This window comes from Coregonus clupeaformis, unplaced genomic scaffold (genome assembly GCF_020615455.1).
Source record: "Coregonus clupeaformis isolate EN_2021a unplaced genomic scaffold, ASM2061545v1 scaf1458, whole genome shotgun sequence".
Lineage (NCBI taxonomy): Eukaryota > Metazoa > Chordata > Actinopteri > Salmoniformes > Salmonidae > Coregonus > Coregonus clupeaformis.
This window is the reverse complement of record NW_025534912.1, coordinates 23,280-49,955: the sequence shown is the minus strand read 5'-3', so window position 1 is coordinate 49,955 and position 26,676 is coordinate 23,280. Positions and strand designations below refer to the sequence as shown.

General features: G+C 47.5%; 1 protein-coding gene across 2 annotated transcripts in view; it reads right to left on the bottom strand.

The window, feature by feature from the left end:
- gtpbp6 (GTP binding protein 6 (putative)) overlaps positions 1-26,131 on the bottom strand; it is a 52,137-nt gene extending 26,006 nt beyond the window's left edge. The window contains exons 1-8 of one of the 2 annotated variants that reach the window (XM_045218245.1): positions 25,934-26,131; positions 25,371-25,591; positions 25,024-25,161; positions 24,747-24,817; positions 24,487-24,617; positions 15,977-16,047; positions 13,894-14,052; positions 6,411-6,619 (exon numbers count right to left, since the gene is read on the bottom strand). In XM_045218245.1, coding sequence (XP_045074180.1) covers positions 6,411-6,619; positions 13,894-14,052; positions 15,977-16,047; positions 24,487-24,617; positions 24,747-24,817; positions 25,024-25,161; positions 25,371-25,591; positions 25,934-25,971 — 1,038 coding nt within the window. In that variant the 5' untranslated portion in view covers positions 25,972-26,131. Of the gene's footprint in view, positions 1-6,410; positions 6,620-13,893; positions 14,053-15,976; positions 16,048-24,486; positions 24,618-24,746; positions 24,818-25,023; positions 25,162-25,370 lie in introns of both variants that reach the window. The other variant, XM_041840762.2, reaches the window with a different exon arrangement.
- Positions 26,132-26,676: the final 545 nt, after the last annotated feature.

The following is a 26,676-nucleotide window of genomic DNA, read 5'->3' as shown; positions in this document are numbered from 1 at the left end:
ATACTATATATACAGCAGTATGTACTACTGTCTCTTTAACAACAAGATATACAGCAGTATGTACTACTGTCTCTTTAACAACAAGATATACTATATATACACTATATATACAGCAGTATGTACTACTGTCTCTTTAACAACAAGATATACAGCAGTATGTACTACTGTCTCTTTAACAACAAGATATACTATATATATACTATATATACAGCAGTATGTACTACTGTCTCTTTAACAACAAGATATACTATATATATACTATATATACAGCAGTATGTACTACTGTCTCTTTAACAACAAGATACACTATATATACAGCAGTATGTACTACTGTCTCTTTAACAACAAGATATACTATATATACACTATATATACAGCAGTGTGTACTACGGTCTCTTTAACAACAATATATACTATATATACACTATATATACAGCAGTATGTACTACTGTCTCTTTAACAACAAGATATACTATATATACAGCAGTGTGTACTACTGTCTCTTTAACAACAAGATATACAGCAGTATGTACTACTGTCTCTTTAACAACAAGATACACTATATATACAGCAGTATGTACTACTGTCTCTTTAACAACAAGATATACTATATATACACTATATATTGTGATGTCACGAGAGGCTGTGTCCTGGAGGGACGTTACATCCCCCTGAGGTGGCTGCAAACCCAGACAGCTATGGCTCCATCTGCTGGTATGGTCGGGAACTCCACCCCTCTATGGCCAATCTTCCCACGCAGCTGAAACAAATGAGGAGCTGATGAGCTGAAGGTTTGGGAAGGGAAGAGACACACTGAGGGAGTGTGTGGGGGGTGAAGAGACAGTCTCCAACCTGGGCTCTCTGGAGGACAAGAGTGCTGCACGTCCACTTCCATGAGGAATATAAGGATTTGGAGATACTTACCTTTGGGAAATACTCACCTTTGGATATATGCACCTGTGGAAATACGTGAGAGACATTTGGAAGGACTTTTTGCTGGGTTGGCCACTAGCTGCAACGTGGACTACAGTAAGGCTGGGGAAAAGTTATCTGAGCGAGTGAGAATTATGATTTTGGATGTGGAAGAGACATCCCTGAACTGTTAACCCTTAAAGAGCCACAAGAGAACAGAATTTTGTTATATTTTCGTTAATTTCCCAAGACCTATAATAAAATCCTTGTTTTGTTTGAACCTTGTCTCCTTGCACTACTTGAGCAATCCCGCTGAAAGCTGTGTAGCCTCTCGTGACGTCACAGATGGTGGAGAATACAGGCACGCTCAAGCGTTAATAGTGCATGTCAGAGGAGGATACCGAAGGTTTGATCACCCAGTTTTCCAAGTTGGCCGTAGGCTCCCCGCCCGACTGAAATGGAGGACATATTGAAAGCCCTTGTTGCTGGCCAGCAAGCCCAGATGCAAGCAAACGTGGCTCTCTTGGAGGAGCAAAAGAAAGCCAACCTTCTGAAGGCAGAGGAATTGCAGTTGCAGAGACAGAGGGTTGTCCAAAATACCCGCCCAATAAAGGCAAGTGACTTTATATCTAAGATGGGAGCTACCGATGACATTGAGGCATACCTGCATGCATTTGAGGCCACGGCCACTAGGGAAGCCTGGCCCAAGCAACAGTGGGTTGGTCTGTTAGCCCCCTTTCTAACTGGGGAATCGCTGAATGCTGTCCGGGACCTGGGCCCTGACCAGGTTACTGACTATGATGCCCTGAAGTCTGAGATCCTCAGCAGATATGGACTCACAAAGTTTGGTATGGCCCAGCGCTTTCACGGCTGGACCTTCCAACCAGACCAACCTCCTCGGGCGCAGATGCATGAACTTGTCCGAATCGCAAGGAAATGGCTGGATCCGCAGAGGAATACAGCAGCGGCGGTGGTGGAGGCCGTTGTGGTGGATCGTTACCTACGCGCCCTGCCTTATGAGGCAAAACGGTGCATCAGTCAACAGGCCTTGACCACGGCTGATCTGACCGTGGAAGCTGTGGAAAAGTACCAGGCCACAGCGGAGATGCTGAATGCTTCCCGGAAAGACCCCAGGAGTGCGGCCCCACCACAAATGGGAAGAACCCGTCCAAAGGACCCCAAGGTCTCGAACCCAGCCACGTCAGGACTTATCCCGGCTCCAGGGGAGCCAGAAACCAGGCGGGTCCAAGAAGAGTACACCAGGAGGGGGAAAACTCGACAGTGTTACCGGTGTGGGGAGATGGGACATATCTCCTGGCAGTGTGGGAAACCAGCCGATGAACCTATGCCCACTGCGGAGTCCTCCAGCTCAGCACCCACACACCGTTTTGCCTCGCTCTTGGGAGTCGTAGATGGCGGCCCAGATCGACCCCCCCACCTGCCCGGTAACTGTGAATCACCATGATGTGGAGGCCTTACTGGATTCTGGTAGCCGGGCCACCCTGGTGCGTAAGGATTTGGTGGGCCCAACGTGTCTGACCCCGGGGGAAAGTCCTCCCAGTTTCCTGTGTCCATGGGGACACCAGAGAATACCCCATTACTGAACTTACAATGACCAGCACACGGGGAACCATACACACGACGGCGGGGGTGGTTGATTCCCTCCCCGTCCCTGTCCTAATTGGGACGAGACTGCCCAGCCTTTTACCCACTCTGGAGAGAGTCTCAGGAGAGGATAACCCGAGTACCTCGGAAACGGAGAGGCAAGACTCATCCTGGGAAGGCTCCGGTGCAATCCTCCGAGTTACTCACTCCCGCCCGGGCTCTGATAGGGATGGCAGGTGCCCAGACCGACACAGAGACGGAGCTACAGAATCTGGACAAAGAACTGTCTGGTCTGAAGGGGACCGCTGAGAGGTATCGTTTGTTAAAGCAACAGTTAGACATGAAGACAGAAGAGTTAGATATCCTCCAGGCTAAACTCCAACAGAGCTCCTTCCATAAGCAACAGGAGGAGCTGGAGAGGCTGCGCAGGACCATCGAGGAGTGTGAGGAGACCCTGCGCAGTAGTAAGGAGGTCCAGAAGAAGGCAGAGGAGAAGTACAAGGTGTTGGAGAACAAGATGAAGAATGCGGAGGCAGAGAGAGAGAAGGAACTGAAAGCTGCTCAACAGAAGCTAAACTCTGCTAAAACCAAGGCTGATGCGTTCAGTAAGAAACTCAAGGAGAGACAACAGGAGGCTGAGTCCCTGGTCCTAGAGGTGGAGGAGTTGAAGAGAGAGCAGGCTGGCAAGCACCACGGCAATGCGGACGCCCTCTCCCGGCGTGATGCCTTCTTCGCTGCCTTTACCCCGACGAGGACGTCGGTCCCGAGGAGGGGGATGTGTGATGTCACGAGAGGCTGTGTCCTGGAGGGACGTTACATCCCCCCTGAGGTGGCTGCAAACCCAGACAGCTATGGCTCCATCTGCTGGTATGGTCGGGAACTCCACCCCTCTATGGCCAATCTTCCCACGCAGCTGAAACAAATGAGGAGCTGATGAGCTGAAGGTTTGGGAAGGGAAGAGACACACTGAGGGGAGTGTGTGGGGGGTGAAGAGACAGTCTCCAACCTGGGCTCTCTGGAGGACAAGAGTGCTGCACGTCCACTTCCATGAGGAATATAAGGATTTGGAGATACTTACCTTTGGGAAATACTCACCTTTGGATATATGCACCTGTGGAAATACGTGAGAGACATTTGGAAGGACTTTTTGCTGGGTTGGCCACTAGCTGCAACGTGGACTACAGTAAGGCTGGGGAAAAGTTATCTGAGCGAGTGAGAATTATGATTTTGGATGTGGAAGAGACATCCCTGAACTGTTAACCCTTAAAGAGCCACAAGAGAACAGAATTTTGTTATATTTTCGTTAATTTCCCAAGACCTATAATAAAATCCTTGTTTTGTTTGAACCTTGTCTCCTTGCACTACTTGAGCAATCCCGCTGAAAGCTGTGTAGCCTCTCGTGACGTCACAATATACAGCAGTGTGTACTACGGTCTCTTTAACAACAATATATACTATATATATACTATATATACAGCAGTATGTACTACTGTCTCTTTAACAACAATATATACTATATATACAGTGGGGAGAACAAGTATTTGATACACTGCCGATTTTGCAGGTTTTCCTACTTACAAAGCATGTAGAGGTCTGTAATTTTTATCATAGGTACACTTCAACTGTGAGAGACGGAATCTAAAACAAAAATCCAGAAAATCACATTGTATGATTTTTAAGTAATTCATTTGCATTTTATTGCATGACATAAGTATTTGATACATCAGAAAAGCAGAACTTAATATTTGGTACAGAAACCTTTGTTTGCAATTACAGAGATCATACGTTTCCTGTAGGTCTTGACCAGGTTTGCACACACTGCAGCAGGGATTTTGGCCCACTCCTCCATACAGACCTTCTCCAGATCCTTCAGGTTTCGGGGCTGTCGCTGAGCAATACGGACTTTCAGCTCCCTCCAAAGATTTTCTATTGGGTTCAGGTCTGGAGACTGGCTAGGCCACTCCAGGACCTTGAGATGCTTCTTACGGAGCCACTCCTTAGTTGCCCTGGCTGTGTGTTTCGGGTCGTTGTCATGCTGGAAGACCCAGCCACGACCCATCTTCAATGCTCTTACTGAGGGAAGGAGGTTGTTGGCCAAGATCTCGCGATACATGGCCCCATCCATCCTCCCCCTCAATATGGTGCAGTCGTCCTGTCCCCTTTGCAGAAAAAGCATCCCCAAAGAATGATGTTTCCACCTCCATGCTTCACGGTTGGGATGGTGTTCTTGGGGTTGTACTCATCTTTCTTCTTCCTCCAAACACGGCGAGTGGAGTTTAGACCAAAAAGCTCTATTTTTGTCTCATCAGACCACATGACCTTCTCCCATTCCTCCTCTGGATCATCCAGATGGTCATTGGCAAACTTCAGACGGGCCTGGACATGCGCTGGCTTGAGCAGGGGGACCTTGTGTGCGCTGCAGGATTTTAATCCATGACGGCGTAGTGTGTTACTAATGGTTTTTTTGAGACTGTGGTCCCAGCTCTCTTCTGGTCATTGACCAGGTCCTGCCGTGTAGTTCTGGGCTGATCCCTCACCTTCCTCATGATCATTGATGCCCCACGAGGTGAGATCTTGCACGGAGCCCCAGACCGAGGGTGATTGACCGTCATCTTGAACTTTTCTAATAATTGCGCCAACAGTTGTTGCCTTCTCACCAAGCTGCTTGCCTATTGTCCTGTAGCCCATCCCAGCCTTGTGCAGGTCTACAATTTTATCCCTGATGTCCTTACACAGCTCTCTGTTCTTGGCCATTGTGGAGAGGTTGGAGTCTGTTTGATTGAGTGTGTGGACAGGTGTCTTTTATACAGGTAACGAGTTCAAACAGGTGCAGTTAATACAGGTAATGAGTGGCGAACAGGAGGGCTTCTTAAAGAAAAACTAACAGGTCTGTGAGAGCCGGAATTATTACTGGTTGGTAGGTGATCAAATACTTATGTCATGCAATAAAATGCAAATTAATTACTTAAAATTCATACAATGTGATTTTCTGGATTTTTGTTTTAGATTCCGTCTCTCACAGTTGAAGTGTACCTATGATAAAAAATTACAGACCTCTACATGCTTTGTAAGTAGGAAAACCTGCAAAATCGGCAGTGTATCAAATACTTGTTCTCCCCACTGTACACTTATCTATACAGCAGTATGTGGACACCCCTTCAAATTAGTGGATTCGGCTATTTCAGCCACACCTGTTGCTGACAGGTGTAGAAAATCAAGCACACAGCCATGCAATCTCCATAGACAAACATTGGCAGTAGAATGGCCGTACTGAAGAGCTCAGTGACTTTCATCGTGGCACTGTCACAGGATGCCACCTTTCCAACAAGTCAGTTCGTAAAATTTCTGCCCTGCTAGAGCTGCCCCGGTCTAGGAGCAACAACGGCTCAGCCGGTAACTGGTAGGCCACACAAGCTCACAGAACGGGACCACCGAGTGCTGACGCACGTAACACGTAAATATTATCTGTCCTCGGTTGCAACACTCACTACCGAGTTCCAAACTGCCTCTGGAAGCAACGTCAGCACAAGAACTGTTCGTCGGGAGCTTCATGAAATGGGTTTCCATGGCCGAGCAGCCGCACACAAGCCTAAGATCACCATTCGCAATGCCAAGCGTCGGCTGGAGTGGTGTAAAACTGACTCTTGAACTCTGGAGCAGTGGAAATGAGTTCTCTGAAGTGATGAATCACGCTTCACCATCTGGCAGTCCGACGGACTAATCTGGGTTTGGCGGATGCCAGGAGAACGCTACCTGCCCCAATGCATTGTGCCAACTGTAACATTTGGTGGAGGAGGAATAATGGTCTTGGGCTGTGAAGGGAAATCTTAACGCTATCGAACACCTTTGGGATGAATTGGAAACATTTTGCAATGAAAATTGTAGTAACATACAGAGTGAGTGACGTCGTCCAGCGTGGCAGAGAAGGAGTCTATGAGCTGGTGGGGAAGCTGGGACAGGAAGCCAATGGTGTCCACATAGAGCACCGTCATGTGACTAGGCAGCGTGCCGGCGTGCACCGTGACGTCCAGCGTGGCAAACAGCTGATCTCTGGGCTGCAGCGCCGCGTCACCCGTCAACGCCTTGATCAGGGTCGTCTTACCTGGATCAGAGATGGAGTTTATCAGCAACGAACAGGCAGAAGAGACAATATTTTAATTAGATATTAAATAAGTGCTGTTGGAGGTGTAATGGTCAATAAATAAGTGGGTAAATGCTGATCACCGTTCGCGGTGAATGAAGCAACACTCCCTATTTTTATAATGATATGATATTACATTTAGCAGCAACAGGTGGGTAAATTATAGAGTTGGTATAGCCCATAACCACAGGAGGCTGCTGAGGGGAGGACAGCTCATAATAATGGAATGGCATCAAACACCTGGAAACAGACTATGGGAGGAGCACAGTACTACATAGAGCCATGACTACATGGAACTCTATTCCACATCAGGTAACTGATGCCAGCAGTAAAATTAGATTTAAAAAACAGATAAAAAAACACCTTATGGAACAGCGGGGACTGTGAAGCAACACAAACATAGACACAGACACATGCATACAAACACACGATAACACACGCACTATACACACACGTACACATGGATGTTGTATTGTAGATATGTGGTAGTAGAGTAGTGGCCTGAAGGAACACACTTAATATGTTGTGAAATCTGTAATGAATGTATTGTAATGTTTTTAAAATGTATATAACTGCCTTAATGTTGCTGGACCCCAGGCGGAGAAGCTGCTGCCTTGGCAGGAACTAATGGGGATCCATAATAAACCCCAGGAAGAGTAGCTGCTGCCTTGGCAGGAACTAATGGGGATCCATAATAAACCCCAGGAAAAGTAGCTGCTGCCTTGGCAGGAACTAATGGGGATCCATAATAAACCCCAGGAAGAGTAGCTGCTGCCTTGGCAGGAACTAATGGGGATCCATAATAAACCCCAGGAAAAGTAGCTGCTGCCTTGGCAGGAACTAATGGGATCCATAATAAACCCCAGGAAGAGTAGCTGCTGCCTTGTCAAGAACTAATGGGGATCCATAATAAACCCCAGGAAGAGTAGCTGCTGCCTTGGCAGGAACTAACGGAGATCCATAATAAACCCCAGGAAGAGTAGCTGCTGCCTTGGCAGGAACTAATGGGGATCCTTAATAAACCCCAGGAAGAGTAGCTACTGCCTTGGCAGGAACTAATGGGGATCCATAATAAACCCCAGGAAGAGTAGCTGCTGCTTTGGCAGGAACTAATGGGGATACATAATAAACCCCACGAAGAGTAGCTGCTGCCTTGTCAAGAACTAATGGGGATCCATAATAAACCCCAGGAAGAGTAGCTGCTGCCTTGGCAGGAACTAATGGGGATCCATAATAAACCCCAGGAAGAGTAGCTGCTGCCTTGGCAGGAACTAATGGGGATCCATAATAAACCCCAGGAAGAGTAGCTGCTGCCTTGGCAGGAACTAATGGGGATCCATAATAAACCCCAGGAAGAGTAGCTGCTGCCTTGGCAGGAACTAATGGGGATCCATAATAAACCCCAGGAAGAGTAGCTGCTGCCTTGGCAGGAACTAATGGGGATCCATAATAAACCCCACGAAGAGTAGCTGCTGCCTAGTCAAGAACTAATGGGGATCCATAATAAACCCCAGGAAGAGTAGCTGCTGCCTTGGCAGGAACTAATGGGGAACCATAATAAACCCCAGGAAGAGTAGCTGCTGCCTTGGCAGGAACTAATGGGGATCCATAATAAACCCCAGGAAGAGTAGCTGCTGCCTTGACAGGAACTAATGGGGATCCATAATAAACCCCAGGAAGAGTAGCCGCTGCCTTGGCAGGAACTAATGGGGATCCATAATAAACCCCAGGAAGAGTAGCTGCTGCCTTGGCAGGAACTTATGGGGATCCATAATAAACCCCAGGAAGAGTAGCTGCTGCCTTGGCAGGAACTAATGGGGATCCATAATAAACCCCAGGAAGAGTAGCTGCTGCCTTGGCAGGAACTAATGGGGATCCATAATAAACCCCAGGAAGAGTAGCTGCTGCCTTGGCAGGAACTAATGGGGATCCATAATAAACCCCAGGAAGAGTAGCCGCTGCCTTGGCAGGAACTAATGGGGATCCATAATAAACCCCAGGAAGAGTAGCCGCTGCCTTGGCAGGAACTAATGGGGATCCATAATAAACCCCAGGAAGAGTAGCCGCTGCCTTGCCAGGAACTAACGGGGATCCATAATAAACCCCAGGAAGAGTAGCCGCTGCCTTGGCAGGAACTAACGGGGATCCATAATAAACCCCAGGAAGAGTAGCCGCTGCCTTGGCAGGAACTAATGGGGATCCATAATAAACCCCAGGAAGAGTAGCCGCTGCCTTGGCAGGAACTAATGGGGATCCATAATAAACCCCAGGAAGAGTAGCTGCTGCCTTGACAGGAACTAATGGGGATCATTAATAAACCCCAGGAAGAGTAGCTGCTGCCTTGGCAGGAACTTATGGGGATCCATAATAAACCCCAGGAAGAGTAGCCGCTGCCTTGGCAGGAACTAACGGGGATCCATAAAAAACCCCAGGAAGAGTAGCTGCTGCCTTGGCAGGAACTAATGGGGATCCATAATAAACCCCAGGAAGAGTAGCTGCTGCCTTGGCAGGAACTAATGGGGATCCATAATAAACCCCAGGGAGAGTAGCTGCTGCCTTGGCAGGAACTAATGGGGATCCATAATAAACCCCAGGAAGAGTAGCTGCTGCCTTGGCAGGAACTAATGGGGATCCATAATAAACCCCAGGAAGAGTAGCTGCTGCCTTGGCAGGAACTAACGGGGGCCCATAATAAACCCCAGGAAGAGTAGCTGCTGCCTTGACAGGAACTAACGGGGGCCCATAATAAACCCCAGGAAGAGTAGCTGCTGCCTTGACAGGAACTAACGGGGGCCCATAATAAACCCCAGGAAGAGTAGCTGCTGCCTTGACAGGAACTAACGGGGATCCATAATAAACCCCAGGAAGAGTAGCTGCTGCCTTGGCAGGAACTAATGGGGATCCATAATAAACCCCAGGAAGAGTAGCTGCTGCCTTGGCAGGAACTAATGGGGATCCATTATAAACCCCAGGAAGAGTAGCTGCTGCCTTGGCAGGAACTAATGGGGATCCATAATAAACCCCAGGAAGAGTAGCCGCTGCCTTGGCAGGAACTAACGGGGATCCATAATAAACCCCAGGAAGAGTAGCCGCTGCCTAGGCAGGAACTAATGGGGATCCATAATAAACCCCAGGAAGAGTAGCTGCTGCCTTGACAGGAACTAACGGGGGCCCATAATAAACCCCAGGAAGAGTAGCCGCTGCCTTGGCAGGAACTAATGGGGATCCATAATAAACCCCAGGAAGAGTAGCTGCTGCCTTGGCAGGAACTAATGGGGATCCATAATAAACCCCAGGAAGAGTAGCTGCTGCCTTGGCAGGAACTAATGGGGATCCATAATAAACCCCAGGGAGAGTAGCTGCTGCCTTGGCAGGAACTAATGGGGATCCATAATAAACCCCAGGAAGAGTAGCTGCTGCCTTGGCAGGAACTAATGGGGATCCATAATAAACCCCAGGAAGAGTAGCTGCTGCCTTGACAGGAACTAATGGGGATCCATAATAAACCCCAGGAAGAGTAGCTGCTGCCTTGGCAGGAACTAACCGGGGCCCATAATAAACCCCAGGAAGAGTAGCTGCTGCCTTGACAGGAACTAACGGGGCCCATAATAAACCCCAGGAAGAGTAGCTGCTGCCTTGACAGGAACTAACGGGGATCCATAATAAACCCCAGGAAGAGTAGCTGCTGCCTTGGCAGGAACTAATGGGGATCCATAATAAACCCCAGGAAGAGTAGCTGCTGCCTTGGCAGGAACTAACGGGGATCCATTATAAACCCCAGGAAGAGTAGCTGCTGCCTTGGCAGGAACTCATGGGGATCCATAATAAACCCCAGGAAGAGTAGCCGCTGCCTTGGCAGGAACTAACGGGGATCCATAATAAACCCCAGGAAGAGTAGCCGCTGCCTAGGCAGGAACTAATGGGGATCCATAATAAACCCCAGGAAGAGTAGCTGCTGCCTTGACAGGAACTAATGGGGATCCATAATAAACCCCAGGAAGAGTAGCTGCTGCCTTGGCAGGAACTAACGGGGATCCATTATAAACCCCAGGAAGAGTAGCTGCTGCCTTGGCAGGAACTAATAGGGATCCATAATAAACCCCAGGAAGAGTAGCCGCTGCCTTGGCAGGAACTAATGGGGATCCATAATAAACCCCAGGAAAAGTAGCTGCTGCCTTGACAGGAACTAATGGGGATCCATAATAAACCCCACGAAGAGTAGCCGCTGCCTTGGCAGGAACTAATAGGGATCCATAATAAACCCCAGGAAGAGTAGCTGCTGCCTTGGCAGGAACTAATGGGGATCCATAATAAACCCCAGGAAGAGTAGCCGCTGCCTTGGCAGGAACTAATAGGGATCCATAATAAACCCCAGGAAGAGTAGCTGCTGCCTTGGCAGGAACTAATGGGGATCCATAATAAACCCCAGGAAGAGTAGCTGCTGCCTTCACAGGAACTAACGGGGGCCCATAATAAACCCCAGGAAGAGTAGCTGCTGCCTTGGCAGGAACTAACGGGGATCCATAATAAACCCTAGGAAGAGTAGCTGCTGCCTTGGCAGGAACTAATGGGGATCCATAATAAACCCCAGGAAGAGTAGCTGCTGCCTTGACAGGAACTAATGGGGATCCATAATAAACCCCAGGAAGAGTAGCTGCTGCCTTGGCAGGAACTAATGGGGATCCATAATAAACCCCAGGAAGAGTAGCTGCTGCCTTGGCAGGAACTAATGGGGATCCATAATAAACCCCCAGGAAGAGTAGCTGCTGCCTTGACAGGAACTAACGGGGGCCCATAATAAACCCCAGGAAGAGTAGCTGCTGCCTTGTCAAGAACTAATGGGGATCCATAATAAACCCCACGAAGAGTAGCTGCTGCCTTGGCAGGAACTAATGGGGATCCATAATAAACCCCAGGAAGAGTAGCTGCTGCCTTGGCAGGAACTAATGGGGATCCATAATAAACCCAGGAAGAGTAGCTGCTGCCTTGGCAGGAACTAATGGGGATCCATAATAAACCCCCAGGAAGAGTAGCTGCTGCCTTGGCAGGAACTAATGGGGATCCATAATAAACCCCAGGAAGAGTAGCCGCTGCCTTGGCAGGAACTAATAGGGATCCATAATAAACCCCAGGAAGAGTAGCTGCTGCCTTGGCAGGAACTAATGGGGATCCATAATAAACCCCAGGAAGAGTAGCTGCTGCCTTCACAGGAACTAACGGGGGCCCATAATAAACCCCAGGAAGAGTAGCTGCTGCCTTGGCAGGAACTAACGGGGATCCATAATAAACCCCAGGAAGAGTAGCTGCTGCCTTGGCAGGAACTAATGGGGATCCATAATAAACCCCAGGAAGAGTAGCTGCTGCCTTGACAGGAACTAATGGGGATCCATAATAAACCCCAGGAAGAGTAGCTGCTGCCTTGGCAGGAACTAATGGGGATCCATAATAAACCCCAGGAAGAGTAGCTGCTGCCTTGGCAGGAACTAATGGGGATCCATAATAAACCCCAGGAAGAGTAGCTGCTGCCTTGACAGGAACTAACGGGGGCCCATAATAAACCCCAGGAAGAGTAGCTGCTGCCTTGTCAAGAACTAATGGGGATCCATAATAAACCCCACGAAGAGTAGCTGCTGCCTTGGCAGGAACTAATGGGGATCCATAATAAACCCCAGGAAGAGTAGCTGCTGCCTTGGCAGGAACTAATGGGGATCCATAATAAACCCCAGGAAGAGTAGCTGCTGCCTTGGCAGGAACTAATGGGGATCCATAATAAACCCCAGGAAGAGTAGCTGCTGCCTTGGCAGGAACTAATGGGGATCCATAATAAACCCCAGGAAGAGTAGCTGCTGCCTTGGCAGGAACTAATGGGGATCCATAATAAACCCCAGGAAGAGTAGCTGCTGCCTTGGCAGGAACTAATGGGGATCCATAATAAACCCCAGGAAGAGTAGCTGCTGCCTTGGCAGGAACTAATGGGGATCCATAATAAACCCCAGGAAGAGTAGCTGCTGCCTTGACAGGAACTAACGGGGATCCATAATAAACCCCAGGAAGAGTAGCTGCTGCCTTGGCAGGAACTAATGGGGTTCCATAATAAATCCCAGGAAGAGTAGCTGCTGCCTTGTCAAGAACTAATGGGGATCCATAATAAACCCCAGGAAGAGTAGCTGCTGCCTTGACAGGAACTAACGGGGGCCCATAATAAATACAAATACAAATGTGTTTGATGTATTTGATACCATTCCACTGATTCCGCTCCAGCCATTACCACGAGCCCGTTCTCCCCAAGGAGCCACCAACCTCCTGTGCCCATAACCGCCTGTCTCTCACCACAGTTGGTATAGCCCATAACCGCCTGTCTCTCACCACAGTTGGTATAGCCCATAACCGCCTGTCTCTCACCACAGTTGGTATAGCCCATAACCGCCTGTCTCTCACCACAGTTGGTATAGCCCATAACCGCCTGTCTCTCACCACAGTTGGTATAGCCCATAACCGCCTGTCTCTCACCACAGTTGGTATAGCCCATAACCCCGTCTCTTACCACAGTTGGTATAGCCCATAACCCCGTCTCTCACCACAGTTGGTATAGCCCATAACCGCCTGTCTCTCACCACAGTTGGTATAGCCCATAACCCCGTCTCTTACCACAGTTGGTATAGCCCATAACCCCGTCTCTTACCACAGTTGGTATAGCCCATAACCCCGTCTCTCACCACAGTTGGTATAGCCCATAACCCCGTCTCTCACCACAGTTGGTATAGCCCATAACCGCCTGTCTCTCACCACAGTTGGTATAGCCCATAACCCCGTCTCTCACCACAGTTGGTATAGCCCATAACCCCGTCTCTCACCACAGTTGGTATAGCCCATAACCCCGTCTCTCACCACAGTTGGTATAGCCCATAACCCCGTCTCTCACCACAGTAGGTATAGCCCATAACCCCGTCTCTCACCACAGTAGGTATAGCCCATAACCCCGTCTCTCACCACAGTTGGTATAGCCCATAACCCCGTCTCTCATCACAGTAGGTATAGCCCATAACCCCGTCTCTTACCACAGTTGGTATAGCCCATAACCCCGTCTCTCATCACAGTTGGTATAGCCCATAACCGCCTGTCCCTCACTACAGTTGGTATAGCCCATAACACCCTCTCTCTCACCACAGTTGGTATAGCCCATAACCCCAGTCTCTCACCACAGTTGGTATAGCCCATAACCCCCTCTCTCTCACCACAGTTGGTATAGCCCATAACAGAGATGATGGGGAAGTCTCTGTGTTTGCGGTGGGAGCGGAGCAGGTGTCTCTTCCTCCTCAGACGTTCCAGAGCAGAGCAGATCTTCAGCTCTCTCTCCTGCAACACTCTCTGCTGTACCTCCATCAGTGTCTCACCTAAAGACAGGGAGGGAGGGGTTAGTCGCCTAGACAACAGGGAGGGAGGGTTTAGTCACCTAAAGAAAGGGAGGGAGGTGTTAGTCACCTAGACAACAGGGAGGGAGGGGTTAGTCACCTAGACAACAGGGAGGGAGGGGTTAGTCACCTAGACAACAGGGAGGGAGGGGTTAGTCACCTAGACAACAGGGAGGGAGGGGTTAGTTACCTAGACAACAGGGAAGGAGGGGTTAGTTACCTAGACAACAGGGAGGGAGGGGTTAGTCACCTAGACAACAGGGGGGAGGGGTTAGTTACGTAGACAACAGGGAGGGAGGGGTTAGTCACCTAGACAACAGGGGGAGGGGTTAGTCACCTAGACAACAGGGAGGGAGGGATTAGTCACCTAGACAACAGGGGGAGGGAGGGATTAGTCACCTAGACAACAGGGAGGGAGGGATTAGTCACCTAGACAACAGGGGGAGGAGTTAGTCACCTAGACAACAGGGAGAGGGGTTAGTCACCAAGACAACAGGGAGGGAGGGGTTAGTCACCAAGACAACAGGGAGGGAGGGGTTAGTCACCTAGACAACAGGGGGGAGATTTTAGTCACCTAGAACACAGGGGGGAGGGGTTAGTCACCTAGACAACAGGGGGGAAGGGTTAGTCACCTAGACAACAGGGAGGGAGGGGTTAGTCACCTAGACAACAGGGAGGGAGGGATTAGTCACCTAGACAACAGGGAGGGAGGGGTTAGTCACCTAGACAACAGGGAGGGAGGGAGGGAGGGAGGGATTAGTCACCTAGACAACAGGGAGGGAGGGATTAGTCACCTAGACAACAGGGAGGGAGGGGTTAGTCACCTAGACAACAGGGAGGGAGGGATTAGTCACCTAGACAACATGGAGGGAGGGATTAGTCACCTAGACAACATGGAGGGAGGGATTAGTCACCTAGACAACAGGGAGGGAGGGATTAGTCACATAGACAACAGGGAGGGAGGGATTAGTCACCTAGACAACAGGGAAGGAGGGATTAGTCACCTAGACAATAGGGAGGGAGGGATTAGTCACCTAGACAACAGGGAGGGAGGGATTAGTCACCTAGACAACAGGGAGGGAGGGATTAGTCACCTAGACAACAGGGAGGGAGGGATTAGTCACCTAGACAACAGGGAGGGAGGGGTTAGTCACCTAGACAACAGGGAGGGAGGGATTAGTCACCTAGACAACAGGGAGGGAGGGGTTAGTCACCTAGACAACATGGAGGGAGGGATTAGTCACCTAGACAACATGGAGGGAGGGATTAGTCACCTAGACAACAGGGAGGGAGGGATTAGTCACCTAGACAACAGGGAGGGAGGGGTTAGTCACCTAGACAACATGGAGGGAGGGATTAGTCACCTAGACAACATGGAGGGAGGGATTAGTCACCTAGACAACAGGGAGGGAGGGATTAGTCACCTAGCCAACAGGGAGGGAGGGGTTAGTCACCTAGACAACAGGGAGGGAGGGGTTAGTCACCTAGACAACAGGGGGAGGGGTTAGTCACCTAGACAACAGGGAGGGAGGGGTTAGTCACCTAGACAACAGGGGGAGGGGTTAGTCACCTAGACAACAGGGAGGGAGGGGTTAGTCACCTAGACAACAGGGGGAGGGGTTAGTCACCTAGACAACAGGGGGAGGGGTTAGTCACCTAGACAACAGGGAGGGAGGGGTTAGTCACCTAGACAACAGGGGGAGGGGTTAGTCACCTAGACAACAGGGGGAGGGGTTAGTCACCTAGACAACAGGGAGGGAGGGGTTAGTCACCTAGACAAATGTAATTTAATAGGTGCTCTTATACGGACCAATTTATAGTTCAGTAAGTGAAGTGTATTGAAGTGAGGAAGCAGAGACATCCACAGGTTACGAGGAGCACCCAAGACATATTCCTGTAGGCTCACCTGAACCCATAATGTACCTGGAACCGCCACCCTGCTGGTCCAAGTTGGCCACTTCATTTCTCAAACGGGATCTGTCAGAAGAATACATTGTGTATATGTTGGAAAACATCATGTTCAATAGTATTTCAGTGTATGTGTTCAAAACAGTACAGAATCAGTTTCAATGGAGGTGCATTAAAATGACACTAGATGGTGCTGTGAATCACATACTGGAAAAAACAACCTTAACACAGTTGATCCATTATATTCAGGGGTGCACATAACTTTTTCAGTGAGTTACTCAGGTGAGTACCAGCAGATGGTGTCTGGTACTCACCCCATATGTAGCGTGGTCTTAATAAGTGCAGTCTTCCTCACTGTCCTCCTCAGTGTCGCCCCCACTGTCCTCCTCAGTGCCGCCACCACTGTCCTCTTCAGTGTCGCCCCCACTGTCCTCCTCAGTGTCGCCCCCACTGTCCTCTGCTTCAGCTTCCTGCATGGTAGATGATGAAGATGCTGCAGATGCACCTCCCTGTCCTTGGTTGAGCCTCCGATTAGCTGTCTCCATCCACAGGTCAACAGCAGGCTTTGGGTCAAATGTCTCTGTGGTCTGCTTTGACAGGTGAATGTGCATCAGGGCTGAGAGACGAGCATGTGACAGACGAGATCTGTACTTGGTTTTTATTATGTTGAGATGTGAGAATCCCCTCTCACAAGCTGCACTGCTTAAAGGCAGTGTAAGAGACAGCTTAACCACCTTGTTGATGTTGGAGTAAGCATCTGGGTTACTTGTATTTACTATTTGGACCAAGTCATACACAGAAGAGGCTCCCAGGCGTTTTCCTGCCTGCTTTAAGCACATCCATTCTGTCACAGTGGTATCTTTGTCAAGTTGCAAGGTGGCCTCATATTTCTTGAGAATGCTGCAAACGGTTGTGTTTCCAAAACTGTGGAGGTCTTGCATTTCCTGAGGCCATGTTGAAGGATCAAATACTAGGAAATGATCACATGACTTGAGGGAGTCATATCTGATTTCAAACTCTTCAATTAACCCCCTGAGTAAGTGTGTCTTGTCTCTGTCAGCATCAGCATTGGAAACAGTGTGTGCCCTGTGGCTTTCACCATCAAGCAGAAGTGTGAACTGTCCAATGGCCACCATGAGTTCATCCTTACATTCTCCAATGGTCAGCTTTTCCTTCTGAAACCTAATGGATGTGGTGTTCAAAATGTTGCAAATGTCAAGCATGTTTGACAGAAAGCACTGAAAACGCTCTGTGCAGATATGCTGCAAGTCACTGTTATCACTCGTAACCAGTTGCATTTTAATGGCTGGCAATAGTCTTGATATTTTTAACAGTGTTTCATGCCTCCATGCAGACCATCTGATATTATGAAACTTACCCAGTTTCACAAAGGAGAGCCCATTTTCTTCACATAGCTTATTCAGTGCAGCAGTTTTTTTTGCTCCACCTTTTTGTAAATAACACTGCAGCAGCTTGACCACAGAGCGATTAAATGTCTCACAGTAAGGAACGTTGCGATCAGCTGATTTCGCGCAATTCTCCAGTGTGTGTGCGGTGCACAGAATGTGCACAAGGGAGTCTCCAACCGCAGCAAGTTGCCGGAGTTTTGGCACAACGCCGTTGTAGATACCTACGTTGACAGCAGCCCCGTCTGTGCACACAGCGACCAACTTTGTTGTCCAGTCATCCAAGCCTGTGTCCTGGAAAAGTCTCACAAGTCCGTCTGTTATGGCCTGCGCGGTTCGGTCAGCACCCAATTCAATCAGTCCAATAAAGTCCGAAGTAAACTCTCCGTTGCTGGACACAGACACAATGTAAACTATTTCCTGCTCAGTTTTTGTGATGTCCTCAGATCCATCAAAAAGCAGCCCCCAAAATTCAGCAGACTGCAACTTGGCTCGTAACTCCCCGCTGATGGTGTGAGCGATGCTCTGCATGATCCGTGTGCCCCCCTTCACGTGAATGATATGCACCTCCGACATTTACTCCTAGCCGCTTCAGTAAAGGAACATCCTCAGAATAGGAAGACATGGGACGTGCGTGTTTAGCTTTATGGAAGGCGGAGAAAAATATTAAACAGAGCTTGCCGCTGTTCTTCATTCAGCTTGTCTCGCCATCTGGCAAGTGGGCGACTGGACATTTCTTCTCGGCTAGCTTGTTTATTAGCAACGGCTTGCGCCACATTCGTGTGCTCCTTGCTCTTTTCATGTTTGTCAAATAAAGGATGGTTGAAATTCTTTGAGCCTTTATAAAATGCACCTGTTTTGTCTGCTAGATGTGGATTTGAGCGGCAAATCTTGCACCACATTTCAGTGCGCTCATCGTTAGCTTCAAGCCACTGCACATCTTGGAGCCACTTTTCCGAAAAAATTATTTTCTTCGGCTCTGGCTCCAGTTGGCGTTTCTTTGTAGGTGGCGAAACGCCAAAGAAGCTGCTTAATGTCTGTTGCTTTTTGGACATCCCTGACAGTAGTTGACAAGCAACATGTCATGTGTAAGGTTAGATGAGAAGATCGGTCAAGTACGCAAAGGCGCGTAGTAACACAAGTGGCATTACGCATTCCTGATTTCTGTCGCGCTTGCGTACCTGCGTACCAGTTATGTGCACCCCTGATTATATTGACCAGATACTCTAGTGGCCGCTCTAACAATGAAAAGAAATGTCTTCAAACATGGAAGGCAGTCGGGAGGAGGCAAGATCAGGTGAGACCATTCTACGCATGTGAACAACAGGCACAATGGTTTTCACTGGTTACCACAGTCACAAAGTCCAAATTCATATAAATAAACATTTGCTTTTTGGTCTTAATTTAAGGTTGAGGTTAGGCATAAGGTCAGCAGTGTGGTTAGGGTTAGGCATAATGTCAGCAGTGTGGTTAGGGTTGAGGTTAGGGTTAGGCATAAGGTCAGCAGTGTGGTTAGGGTTGAGGTTAGGGTTAGGCATAAGGTCAGCAGTGTGGTTAGGGTTGAGGTTAGGGTTAGGCATAAGGTTAGCAGTGTGGTTAGGGTTGAGGTTAGGGTTAGGCATAAGGTTAGCAGTGTGGTTAGGGTTAGGCATAAGGTCAGCAGTGTGGTTAGGGTTGAGGTTAGGGTTAGGCATAAGGTTAGCAGTGTGGCTTGGGTTGAGGTTAGGGTTAGGCATAAGGTTAGCAGTGTGGTTAGGGTTGAGGTTAGGGTTAGGCATAAGGTCAGCAGTGTGGTTAGGGTTAGGCATAAGGTTAGCAGTGTGGTTAGGGTTGAGGTTAGGGTTAGGCATAAGGTCAGCAGTGTGGTTAGGGTTAGGCATAAGGTCAGCAGTGTGGTTAGGGTTGAGGTTAGGGTTAGGCATAAGGTTAGCAGTGTGGTTAGGGTTGAGGTTAGGGTTAGGCATAAGGTTAGCAGTGTGGTTAGGGTTGAGGTTAGGGTTAGGCATAAGGTTAGCAGTGTGGTTAGGGTTGAGGTTAGGGTTAGGCATAAGGTTAGCAGTGTGGTTAGGGTTAGGCATAAGGTCAGCAGTGTGGTTAGGGTTGAGGTTAGGGTTAGGCATAAGGTCAGCAGTGTGGTTAGGGTTGAGGTTAGGGTTAGGCATAAGGTCAGCAGTGTGGTTAGGGTTAGGCATAAGGTCAGCAGTGTGGTTAGGGTTGAGGTTAGGGTTAGGCATAAGGTTAGCAGTGTGGTTAGGGTTGAGGTTAGGGTTAGGCATAAGGTTAGCAGTGTGGTTAGGGGTTGAGGTTAGGGTTAGGCATAAGGTCAGCAGTGTGGTTAGGGTTAGGCATAAGGTCAGCAGTGTGGTTAGGGTTGAGGTTAGGGTTAGGCATAAGGTCAGCAGTGTGGTTAGGGTTGAGGTTAGGGTTAGGCATAAGGTCAGCAGTGTGGTTAGGGTTGAGGTTAGGGTTAGGCATAAGGTTAGCAGTGTGGTTAGGGTTGAGGTTAGGGTTAGGCATAAGGTTAGCAGTGTGGTTAGGGTTGAGGTTAGGGTTAGGCATAAGGTCAGCAGTGTGGTTAGGGTTAGGCATAAGGTCAGCAGTGTGGTTAGGGTTGAGGTTAGGGTTAGGCATAAGGTTAGCAGTGTGGTTAGGGTTGAGGTTAGGGTTAGGCATAAGGTCAGCAGTGTGGTTAGGGTTGAGGTTAGGGTTAGGCATAAGGTCAGCAGTGTGGTTAGGGTTGAGGTTAGGGTTAGGCATAAGGTCAGCAGTGTGGTTAGGGTTGAGGTTAGGGTTAGGCATAAGGTTAGCAGTGTGGTTAGGGGTTGAGGTTAGGGTTAGGCATAAGGTTAGCAGTGTGGTTAGGGTTGAGGTTAGGGTTAGGCATAAGGTCAGCAGTGTGGTTAGGGTTAGGCATAAGGTCAGCAGTGTGGTTAGGGTTGAGGTTAGGGTTAGGCATAAGGTCAGCAGTGTGGTTAGGGTTGAGGTTAGGGTTAGGCATAAGGTTAGCAGTGTGGTTAGGGTTGAGGTTAGGGTTAGGCATAAGGTCAGCAGTGTGGTTAGGGTTAGGCATAAGGTCAGCAGTGTGGTTAGGGTTGAGGTTAGGGTTAGGCATAAGGTCAGCAGTGTGGTTAGGGTTAGGCATAAGGTTAGCAGTGTGGTTAGGGTTGAGGTTAGGCATAAGGTTAGCAGTGTGGTTAGGTTTAAAATCACATTTTAAGATGATAAATTGTAGAAATGGGCAGGGTTTATGACTTTGTGGCTGTGATAACTAGTGACGACCAGGCACAACTCCGATTTAAAGTGTTGCAAGGATGCAGGGCTGACCCCAATTAGTTGACTGGTCGATTGTTTGGTAGTTAGGCTGTTGGTCCACCGAGATTGTTTTAGTCGAGCAGTAACAAATATAAATATATATGTGAACTGATCCATTGCGGAGGCCTAGACTAAAAGCCAATTTATGCTTGATTCAAAAATGTAGTCGTAGGCTCCATGTGGAGGGTGAGGAGGAGGGAAAAAAGTATTTGATCCCCTGCTGATTTTGTACGTTTGCCCACTGACAAAGAAATGATCAGTCTTTAATTTTAATGGTAGGTTTATTTGAACAGTGAGAGACAGAATAACAACAAAAAAATCCAGAAAAGCGCATGTCAAAAATGTTATAAATTGATTTGCATTTTAATGAGGGAAATAAGTATTTTACCCCTCTGCAAAACATGACAGTACTTGGTGGAAAAACCCTTGTTGGCAATCACAGAGGTCAGACGTTTCTTGTAGTTGGCCACCAGGTTTGCACACATCTCAGGAGGGATTTTGTTCCACTCCTCTTTGCAGATCTTCTCCAAGTCATTAAGGTTTCGAGGCTGACGTTTGGCAACTCGAACCTTCAGCTCCCTCCACAGATTTTCTATGGGATTAAGGTCTGGAGACTGGCTAGGCCACTCCAGGACCTTAATGTGCTTCTTCTTGAGCCACTCCTTTGTTGCCTTGGCCGTGTGTTTTGGGTCATTGTCATGCTGGAATACCCATCCACGACCCATTTTCAATGCCCTGGCTGAGGGAAGGAGGTTCTCACCCAAGATTTGACGGTACATGGCCCCGTCCATCGTCCCTTTGATGCAGTGAAGTTGTCCTGTCCCCTTAGCAGAAAAACACCCCCAAAGCATAATGTTTCCACCTCCATGTTTGATGGTGGGGATGGTGTTCTTGGGGTCATAGGCAGCATTCCTCCTCCTCCAAACACGGCGAGTTGAGTTGATGCCAAAGAGCTCCATTTTGGTCTCATCTGACCACAACACTTTCACCCAGTTCTCCTCTGAATCATTCAGATGTTCATTGGCAAACTTCAGACGGGCATGTATATGTGCTTTCTTGAGCAGGGGGACCTTGCGGGCGCTGCAGGATTTCAGTCCTTCACAGCGTAGTGTGTTACCAATTGTTTTCTTGTTGACTATGGTCCCAGCTACCTTGAGATCATTGACAAGATCCTCCCGTGTAGTTCTGGGCTGATTCCTCACCGTTCTCATGATCATTGCAACTCCACGAGGTGAGATCTTGCATCCAGGCCGAGGGAGATTGACAGTTCTTTTGTGATTCTTCCATTTGCGAATAATCGCACCAACTGTTGTCACCTTCTCACCAAGCTGCTTGCCGATGGTCTTGTAGCCCATTCCAGCCTTGTGTAGGTCTACAATCTTGTCCCTGACATTTTTGGAGAGCTCTTTGGTCTTGGCCATGGTGGAGAGTTTGGAATCTGATTGATTGATTGCTTCTGTGGAAAGGTGTCTTTTATACAGGTAACGAGCTGAGATTAGGAGCACTCCCTTTAAGAGTGTGCTCCTAATCTCAGCTCGTTACCTGTATAAAAGACACCAGGGAGCCAGAAATCTTTCTGATTGAGAGGGGGTCAAATACTTATTTCCCTCATTAGAATGCAAATCAATTTATAACATTTTTGATTTTTATAACCAGATTATTTTGTTGTTATTCTGTCTCTCACTGTTCAAATAAACCTACCATTAAAATTATAGCCTGATCATTTCTTTGTCAGTGGGCAAACGTACAAAATCAGCAGGGGATCAAATACTTTTTTCCCCTCACTGTATATCACCAGTAGTACATTTACCGTTAATTCCTATAATTTATAATCTGCAATGTTTGTTTGGTTTACGGTCATTTCTGTTGATGCATTCAATATATTATTATTCCAGTCTTTTACCGTTCTCATTGTAGGAGTGGACACGTTGTTTGCAGAGCCACAACCTAGGCTACACTTGTGAGAAACAAGTTTTGGTTTATTTCATTTATGAGTTTTGTCAATTTAGTCATTGTCTTTTGTCAATGATGAGTAAGGACGCGCACCTGATTACGCATAGAACTAGGCTACTTGGCCTGCGGACAAATGTAGGCATATAAATGTTCCCATTTGGGGATCTGATAGTATTTCTGATTGGCTTAACGCACCACCACTAATGAGCTGTGGAGCTTCTCAAAGTAATGTTTTCTTCACCTCAAACAGCAAGCAAACAAAGTATGTTTTTACATCCATTGAGAATGACAATAGTTCCTCAATGTATTAGAAAAATCTTTCCAGCTCTCTCCCTTTCGATAACCACTCAGCATGAAAGGGAAAAATGTCATGCTCTGATCCAGTGGAAACGTCATAAAATAGGCCTAGCTGATTACTTCTTATCAGTGCTTGACTTGGACTGAAATAGGTTCCGGTACTCATTTTGGGTGCTGGTACTGTTTATATTTAGGTGCAGGAGCTCCCCAATACTTTTTGAGCTAATATTCTATAAGAGGAACAGGAGCTCAAGCAGTAGAACATTTGAGGTGCCGGTACTCAGCTCCGATGAGCTCCTGCCCAAGTCAACCACTGCTTCTTATCCCTTGTGCAAACAGCCTACAGCTGTGTCTGTCCCGAGCTCACTGGCGCAGGAAACTGAGGGCCCAGAATACATTTAAATTTTTTGTCATTTAGCAGACGCTCTTATCCAGAGCGACTTACAGTTAGTGAGTGCATACATTTTTTCATACTGGCCCCCCGTGGGAAACAAACCCACAACCCTGGCGTTGCAAGCGCCATGCTCTACCAACTGAGCTACACGGGTAGAGCGTGGCTCGCTAGGGCCAGCTTTGGGGCTGGACCCAACTTAATAGCTGATACAATGTTTCAAGTTCATTGCAGACAGGCCACGTGTAGCCAATGTGATATAGGATATTTATTTTTATCAGGATATTTTCTACCTGCAGGCTGCAATGTTTTTATTTGTTGGCTTTATGGAGGCTATTTTTACATAGTTGGCAATGGCAATAGAAGTGACTTTTTAGGATTGTATAATTTTCATTTAGATTTTGATATAATTTTGATTAACCACATGACAATGATTTTGAGATATGAAGACGTTATTACAAATTAAATGAAACTGTTCCACAAAAATGTGCAGATCGGTAGAAATGGTAAGATAAATTGGCATTCCACATGAGAAAGGTTGTTGACTCCTCGTGTAGCCTATTACCGGCAACTTCAGGAGCGTAACGGCAGAATCTGAGAAAGCCAGCAGCAGCGGGAAGAGAATAGTTGGGTCAGGTTATGTTTTTTGTATCTTCTGGTTATCTAGATCTCTGGCTCCCTCTTGAGGCATCAAACCGTAAGTTTAAAGCGTCAGACAAGCTCAATGCATTTACATTTACATTTTTAGTCATTTAGCAGACGCTCTAGTTGATCATATTAAAACACATATAGTGTGTCTATATATGGAAAAATACACGTTTAAAAAATTTGAGCAATCGATTGGTCGAAGAACAGACGACTTTCGGTCGACCAATATTTTTTGGGGCCAGGGACAGCCCTACCAGGATGTCACGTGTCCTACTTATATCAGTACACTAGTAAGAACTTAATCATTACCAAACTTGTATAAGATCAAATAAACCTCACGTAGCAAATAAGCCATTCCAATTTCTGTTAACCAAATTCAATATTCATTGACCTCCATACAAAATCTGCTTGACTGATGAGCCTCTACCTCTCTGACTTTATACATTGTAATACACTAGTATGAATCCTTGGGTGATCCCCAGGTAAATCCTAGGATGCTACCTGAGCAGTGGGATCTCAGCCAGGGATATCTGTAGCTTGGCCTCCTTGGTTCTGGCGTTACAGCGGAAGATATGGAGAACCACAGAGTATCTGTCAAACACCTTCACCCCCCACGCCTCCTCAAACTCTTTCTGAAAGGAAAATATACCATCAGAGTCAAGTCTATGCAGCCAAATGTCATATTGTGACAGGTCAATGGGACAATAAAGACTCAATCTACACTATAGTGCATTGGTAAAGCTCTCGTCTCCCACTCTCACCTCTGAGGCAGGGGACAGACGCTCCACGTTGACAAACACAGCAGTTACTCCCGGAGTTCTTCTGATTCTCTCTGAGAGAAAAAAATCACAACAGGATTCTGGACTCAATACAGTAATGCTAAATAGTGACTCACATTACATCGCATATCACCAAACACTACCTGTCAAATTGCGTCAGGGAGAGAGAACAGACTTCATAATACAGAATTAGGGCGAGGGTTAAGCCAGGGTAAGTTATGGTTATGGGGTTAAAACAGGCTGGGTGAGACCTGCAGACCTGTGAGAGTCTGGAAGTTGCCTTTGCCAAAGATCATCTTCTTCTCTGGTGTCTTGGTGGAGAGGATGATCGTGTCAATGACACTCCAGTTCTGTAGAGTGTTGACCAAACCCACTGCCTCCGCCATCATCAGATTAGCTGTGAGAGAGAGAGAGACACATGACATGAGGAAAGAACTGCTCCGTCCCAAATGGCACCCTATTCCCTGTATAGTGTTCTACAGTTGATAGAAGGACTCTGGTCAAAAGTAGAGTACTAAATAGGGAATAGGGTGCCATTTGGAACGCACATTTAATGACATAACTGCCTGACATGGTCAAAAGGCCAGCTCCTGAGTTTCCACTCACCTGTGGTCAGGTACTGCTTCCTGCTTCCCCATTTCACATCAGGATGGACGATGAAGATGCGGTGGTCTCCCTCGCCGACCATCGGGATCTGGTGTTGAAACAGATCATCTATCTCTCCATCATCTATATAATCCTCCTCCTCCTCCCTGCCCAGGCTTTCATGACCCGGGGTATGGTTGTCGTCCCTAATCTTCAGCTGGTACGCTGACAGTGAAAAGCCTCTGTGTTGTAAGGGGATAGATGTCTGCCATGACACTGTTGTAGCTCTGTGACGTTGACGGCCATATTGTGAGATATGCTGACATGACGATTGATTGACATGATGTGATCTCTTATGGCATTTATAACTTGTTGGTAACTTCAGCCAGTTCTCTGCGCGATAATACTGCTGGTGCTGCAACTCTACAAACCACGAATAGGTCCTTTTGGGGAATAAACGGGCAACTATATTGTTACTTAACATACAATACTTTATGGTTGACATGATAATGGTTTCCTAACGTTAGCTAGTAACCTAGCTATGTAGCGAACTAGCTAGCTAGCCAGCTAACTTTGCCACTAACCTTGTCACTGGGAAGTGAGTGAGACGAAAACAACGCATTATAACTACAGTACTAGGGACATTAGCTACAAAAGGATTTTTGCAATATTGAACCAGTGCTGAAATGCAATCAACTTAGATGATAGAAGTGACTTATGAAAAAGGTTTAAAACGGTCTAAAATAACGTGCTGGTTTTGAAGCTGCACATCTCGACTAGACCCTTCCGGTAGCACATGCTTTTATGTTTCTGAAAGCAGACAGCATCCCCTGGTGGACATAGTGTGGTAGAGGCGGCACAATAGCAGTCTGTAACACTGGTCCTTTACTAGTCCTGTATTAGTGGACCTATATAGCAGTCTGTAACACTGGGCCTTTACTAGTCCTGTATTAGTGGACCTATATAGCAGTCTGTAACACTGGGCCTTTACTAGTCCTGTAATTAGTGGACCTATATAGCAGTCTGTAACACTGGTCCTTTACTAGTCCTGTATTAGTGGACCTATATAGCAGTCTGTAACACTGGGCCTTTACTAGTCCTGTATTAGTGGACCTATATAGCAGTCTGTAACACTGGTCCTTTACTAGTCCTGTATTAGTGGACCTATATAGCAGTCTGTAACACTGGTCCTTTACTAGTCCTGTATTAACAGACCTATATAGCAGTCTGTAACACTGGGCCTTTACTAGTCCTGTATTAACAGACCTATATAGCAGTCTGTAACACTGGGCCTTTACTAGTCCTGTATTAGTGGACCTATATAGCA